Raw genomic sequence first — 6,168 nt, forward strand, 5'->3', positions numbered from 1 at the left:
CATCAACATCATCTATTTAAACACAAAAAGCCACGGAGTAGAAGTTTAATCTTGAAAACGTCAAAGTATTTATTAACTAAAGTAAAAGCAAACATTAAATCAAATACAGTATATCCCACACATCATTGTGATGTTCTAATAAACAGCAAACTTAAGTCAAAGGCACTTCTGGAATGAAAAAATATGATAAAATAATTTAGTGTTTTTGCACTACCTATTATCCCATTAAAAAGGTATAATATACTGATTAACTTTTCAATAGCCGCCCATTTGTTGTCATATAAACAGTCATTTGCAATATTGCAGGCTATGTACACTTAACATTAAAATGCAAGTCAGGGAGTGCGGAACAGCAGCACACAAAGTTTGATTGGTAAATCAATCTTTCTTAAGCGATGTAGGTCTTGACCTTCTGCATAATGGCCCCGCAACAAATTGGACACTTGATAAGCGTCTGTGAGCATTCCTCACAGGTGGCCAGGTGACCACACGGAATGAAGACGACGCAAGTATCTCTGTCCATACACACTTTGCACTGCTTTTCTCTCTGCAGTTTCCGTAGGGTTTCCAGTGGGTCCTCGTCTGAAAGAATAAAGACAAAAAAAAGTTAGTCCCCATCAGAATATTGGTACACATAACAGGGAGACAGGCAAAACAATGTTCCATTATGTCTTAACCGGTGTCTTGAAATTTTTATGGCGATATTGTTTTTCTATAAAAACATTTTCAGTTGTCTGCAATACACTTGGGTCAAAATACCCCAATGATCAAAGATTTGTATTTTGAGTTACACTCAAGCTTTACTTAAACAATGGTATGTCTTTTAAGACAACAACACATCAACAAATATGGCCATGGTATATCTACAAATACTGCATGACCAAATTTTGTGCTTGGTCGCAATAGTGCTACCAGTGGGAATTTCAGTGTAGGGCGCTGTAAATGTATTTACCATGTCTGTCTGCTGTAAATCCATTTTGATGACTTGAGGTCTGAAAACAAACATGTGCATAGTTAGTCAAACAATATTGTAATCCTTATCCAGAGACACTGATTCACAATTTTAAAAAAATCAAATAAAATACTAATTTCATAGTCAAACAAAAAAACATTTACTGACCAGGATATATTCTTACAATACTTTAGCTCTTTAAAAAAAATAAAAACATAAAAATCTTAAATGTCACCCAGGTTTAAAAAGAAGTTAGGTTTTTCTATTGTCACTTAGGAGACATTATATTTACAGCATGAGCTTTACAAAATATGTGCCAAAAATATATGGTAGCCTTACAGCACTGTTTCGTTGTGGATCTTGTAACTGGATGGAGTTGACAAATTCCTGTCCTTTTTCTGCCAACAAGAAGCTGCATCTAGTTGAGAATTTGGGATGACATAAGCCACGTTTAAAAACCAACACTAAGTGAAATGCATGCACGTTGAAATGAATGTTGTTGTTACCCAGGATAACTTTTGGCATGCTCTTCCCAAGGGTCTTCATCTGGCCGCCAGCCTTTCAGGCCTCCACCGCAACGAAAACACGACACTCTGTCTCCATTCCCTGCACACACAAACACACGCACATATATGATTTCAGACAAGAGTAAATTCATATCATGACAATAATTGTTAATGAATTGGAACCTCCCCCCAAATAAAAAGATCCCCAAGAGGAGAAATTTGGGAGTTTAATCAAAATTGTGTCCAAAAAACCCTATGAAATCTAACTAGAACTTCAAACCATCAGTCTTTAGCTCTCCAGCAAGGATTAAGACCACCTTTTTTTACACCTTATTTCTGATACTACTGCAGAAGGGCACCAGTGTGTGTAAAAACAGCGTAATAACTAGAAAACCCATTTTAAAAAATCAATTATATAAGCTGCTAGGATAAATATAGTGCACTCAAGTGACTTCAAAGGATCTAAATTAAAGGATCTAAATTAAAGGATCTAAATTTTGCTTTATTATTTACTTTGACAGTTATGAACTACTCTGCAAACTTTCCTCACAGGAATGCTGGAGGCAATTCGATTCACTGTAGTAATTGAAATGGGGACTTTGTAGGGAAATTGGAGGATAGCACAGTGAGGGAGTAGCTAGCATCTCACGTCACTTCACTTTCCTTGAACATTTAAAAAAAAAATGCATTTTTGGTTAACACAAAACTTAACTAGTCCATCGCTCCTCCTTTGATTTCACCCCCACATGCACAAAGTGCGGTTGAGCGGCACAGGTGCTTTACTGCAATACAGTACAGTAGAGTACAGTACTAATATGCATCAACTGTTAAGTATCACCATTTACCACTAGATGGCAGACAAAGCTTACTTGCTACGCCTCAACAGATGAGCCGAATTTGTAGCAGATTTGGAATGGAATTTGCGAGTCACAGTATCTCAGTTATTATCAAATATTGACCGTTTTTTTAATGCACTCATTGAATTTTTGCACTTAATTTTGGTCTCTTGTTCACCAATTTTGTGTCACACTTGAATGGATTTTTTTTTTTGCAAGAGAGACCTTTGCAGTGGGAGGAAAAAGTATCACTGAATGTGGTTATTATGTGTTTCAAATCCTTTTTTGTGGCTAGGGTAGTGGATTTTTATAAACATGCGATGAGAAATACACAGAGAAAAAGAAGCATATTAAAAGCATGCATTTTGAGTATATGCACATATTTCGCCCATATTGAAATTGGCTTTTTAGTCATATTTGGCCACCCATTATCATAAACGGAACATTGTGCATACCTATGCTGTAGAAGCCAGCCCTTGCAAGTAGAGCATGATCTACAGGATGCTGGATCCCCGCAAAGCTGCGCAGCCTCTCTTCAAAACTCCCCATGGGTACTTGAGGTGGACTGTTCCAATTCTCCTCTACAGAACTTTCCTCAGATGGGACATTGCCCACATCATGGCCAAGAATGAAGAAGCAGTGGGGAAAATGTTTGCCGTGTTCGCCCCAGGCCGTGTCTCCTTCTTCCCAGCCGCCTAGCATGCCGCCGCAGCAAAAACACTGAACCTGGTCACTCCGTCCCAGGTAGTAGAGGCCAGCTTGTGCCAGATCTCTGGGAATCACAGGAACAGTGGATGGCCAAGAAGTGAAGGTCTGACGTCTGGCATCCTCTCTCCTCATATGGGGTACCATTGGGTAGGTGGACTCATCAACCACCTCCCCTGTTCTCAATCGATATTCCATGTCTTCAGCTTCTTCATTGTATCTCTGCTGAAAATTGGTGCGATGTGTGCAGCTGAGGAACTTGCAAGATGGGGAAACCTAAAATTCAGATAAAATATGTTGGAAGCAGGTAAGAAGAAAGCCGTGTGTCCCATTTCCATACCAACTCACCTCCTTATGCCTCTCTATGGGTATGTCTCCTCTGCACCAGTTTTCCACCATCATCTCGCAGCTGAAACAGCGGACGCAATCGGCATGACCTGTGTAGTAGAATCCGGCCCGGGCAAGTCGTTCGGCAGGCACCTGTTCAGCCAGACTGGAGCCGTTGAATGAGTGGAGACGGTTGTTCATTCTGGAGAAGTCAACCAAACAATTGTCTAGGTCACCGTCTTCTCTGAGGTCTGACATGATGGCAGTGGAATGGCAATTGCTATCAAAGGGGGAAAAAAGTAGCCAGTTAGATCTGCTGTATGACTCAAAGTCAACTGTACTAACGAAACCCTCTGTTCTTGTTAAAAAAAAAAAATCCTAACATTTCAAAAGAATACATTTTAAATCTGCTCAGGTTCATCATACTGCCATAATCTAATATTGGCCTATGTCGAGGGCAGTTCAAGAAATGAGTGGACATGCAGCCACGTTTGCGCAAAAGTGTTGTAACGTGACATATAAACGTGTGTGTGTGTGTGTGCGTGTGTGTGTGTGGGATGGGCACGACCGGGATCTCGGTATGTCTTCAGGCTCGGTACACATAACAAAACTGGGTGTACCATCGCTACCTAGCAACACAAATCTTGTCAACACAAACCAAAAGTATTAAGTTATTATTAATTTTTTATGCATATCTATGAACGTTCTACTGGGAAAATATCTGTTATAATCAGTTTTACGTGCATACTAACGTTGTACTGGAAAAGCATTGTGATGTACAACTGCACTGCACGATTGAATATTTTATAAAGGCAGTAAACATTGGTGTTTGCATGTGTGAAAACCAATTTAACGGAACACTAAGTGCTTGTAGAGCATCATGTTTGGATTGATTATTGCAACCGTCATTCGAACTGTAACTGACAGGATCAAAGACAGCTAGTGCCCCCGTTGATCTCCATATTCCTAACTAAACTCATCAATAAATGCAGCTGTGCGAAAAAAAGAGCATGGTCGATATTTGCTTCCATAGATAAGTGTTTGCTGTCCGTGCAGTGGCGACCGACTCATCCAAACACAACTTGGAAAAAAAAACAAAAAACATTCCAACCGCAACCTCTGAAAGGACTCACGCGGGTTTTAGCGAGCTAGCAGTCAGGCTTTCTGTGGCGTGGTGAAAAGGTAACTTCTGCTTCAACCAACGATACAAACACAACAATCGCTCGGTGGTTCCACTTAAAACTAAAAAAAGGATTAATCGCAGTAGTAATGTACCAGGGAATATCATGAACATCGAAATGTCCTCGTACAAGCTGTTAACATGTAGCTAGCTTCGATAACATTTAAATTTACATGTGTTCGAGTTTCAATTTTGTTTGTTTGAGTGTAAAATGTAAGTTTTACCTTTACTTGTCCGGGTCCTCACGCTTAAATCCTTCCACAACTTCACAGGAGTGTCGTTAAAGAGGTGTAACGTATGACGCGACCTTTTGAGGAAGTACTAGATCAAAGGTGGACTAGTGCGCAACATTTTTTGCGCATCCCACGTGACCCTGATGGAATACATTACGAATTACGTAAGAGAAACGTTTGAGCAAGTAAACGCTCAATCAAGACGGTTTAAAAAACAAATATATATTTTTTTAATTCGTTTATGGTAATCCTATTTTCGTTTTTTTTCTTCGTCAAATGCCCAGTAGATGGCATATGTTTTGAAAAAACAGTAGGGAGCCGAAATAAAGGTTTGCAAATTGCAACAAATATTCAGTCTCTTTCTCTCATACTACAAAATCGTGATGGGCAGATGAAGCCTTCTGAAAACTTCAAGCATTGCATCCAATTGCTTCACAAAAATGTTCTGCTCATGAGGCTGCGTTTGCACGTAAGCACCAAAGTGGCCAAAATCTTGATTATCACTTGAACTCTTTTGTACTCTTTGAAATCTTTTTTCTAGTCCGACGAACAGTTTCATCTTAAAAGAAACAATTGGAATACGTATTTTGGAAGTCATTTATGTAATCTGTTTATTATTGATTTAAATTTAGCGCTATGGTACAAAATATAAATTATTTTTTATAGTAGTAATAATAATAAAAACTTTTGGTAGTGACCATGCCTTTGCCTGGAAGAGGATTGTGTATTTTAATTTAATATTGACTTACTACATCCATTTTTTCTTGCTGCTTACAGTACTTCTTGAATAGTGGGGCAGGTGTGAGGGTTGAAAGTTGTTATTTTTTTGTTAATGTTAACAATGATACAGTGTTAGGTATAGTTTTATAATTTTTGTATGTATAATAATCAGTGTTGATAGTAAAGCATTACAAAAATAATGCAATTACTGTAATGCATTACTTTTTCCTGTGTGCGGTAATGTAATGCATGACACACCAAAAAATAGTAATATTTTACTCAAGGATATGACCAGATTTTAGTCATGGGGCTACACAAGGAACTAGAAGGATTGAGATCTGATATGGAATTGGCAACATTTGTGCTCAAGAGACAAGTTTAGCACCTTGTTCAGTTTTAAAGTCCTTGTCTAGTGACAAGAAAATGTTTTATAAATTTGAATTTTGTTAACAAACTTGCTAAATTGCAATGAATAAAAAAAGTACTGGAACTTAAATGAAATCCCCAAATTATGAAAATTAGTGACATTTCAGCTGTCGGACGATGTGGGTTTGTCCAATTCATGTGAGGAAAACAGGGCCACTCACATCTTACTTATCCAACACATTACCTCACTTTGGTATGCACTCAAATGACAAATGTGTCAATCACAGGCTGAATAATGTGTTGGCTTCAATAAACACCCACCATTATTCCAAGAAGTGTGAAG

At 38.4% G+C, this 6,168-nt stretch overlaps 1 protein-coding gene across 3 annotated transcripts; it reads right to left on the reverse strand.

Moving 5' to 3' along the window:
* Positions 1–38: 38 nt before the first annotated feature.
* Positions 39–4,844, reverse strand: xiap (X-linked inhibitor of apoptosis). Of its 3 annotated transcripts, XM_088430583.1 has the most exons (8): positions 4,731–4,800; positions 3,480–3,606; positions 3,348–3,408; positions 2,750–3,275; positions 1,459–1,558; positions 1,292–1,370; positions 953–992; positions 39–582 (listed from the first exon to the last, which is right to left on the reverse strand). In XM_088430583.1, exons 3-8 carry the CDS (start codon positions 3,399–3,401, stop codon positions 389–391), a joined length of 993 nt encoding a protein of 330 aa, XP_088286709.1. In that variant the 5' UTR covers positions 3,402–3,408; positions 3,480–3,606; positions 4,731–4,800; the 3' UTR covers positions 39–388. The 3 variants fall into 3 exon arrangements, with proteins under 3 accessions (XP_088286709.1, XP_088286708.1, XP_088286707.1); XM_088430582.1 differs by having other exon boundaries at positions 3,348–3,528; positions 4,731–4,832; XM_088430581.1 differs by having other exon boundaries at positions 40–582; positions 3,348–3,606; positions 4,731–4,844.
* Positions 4,845–6,168: the final 1,324 nt, after the last annotated feature.

The sequence above is a fragment of the Hippichthys cyanospilos genome, chromosome 13 (genome assembly GCF_059441005.1).
Source record: "Hippichthys cyanospilos isolate Australia breed blue-spotted pipefish chromosome 13, RoL_Hcya_1.0, whole genome shotgun sequence".
Classification (NCBI taxonomy): domain Eukaryota; kingdom Metazoa; phylum Chordata; class Actinopteri; order Syngnathiformes; family Syngnathidae; genus Hippichthys; species Hippichthys cyanospilos.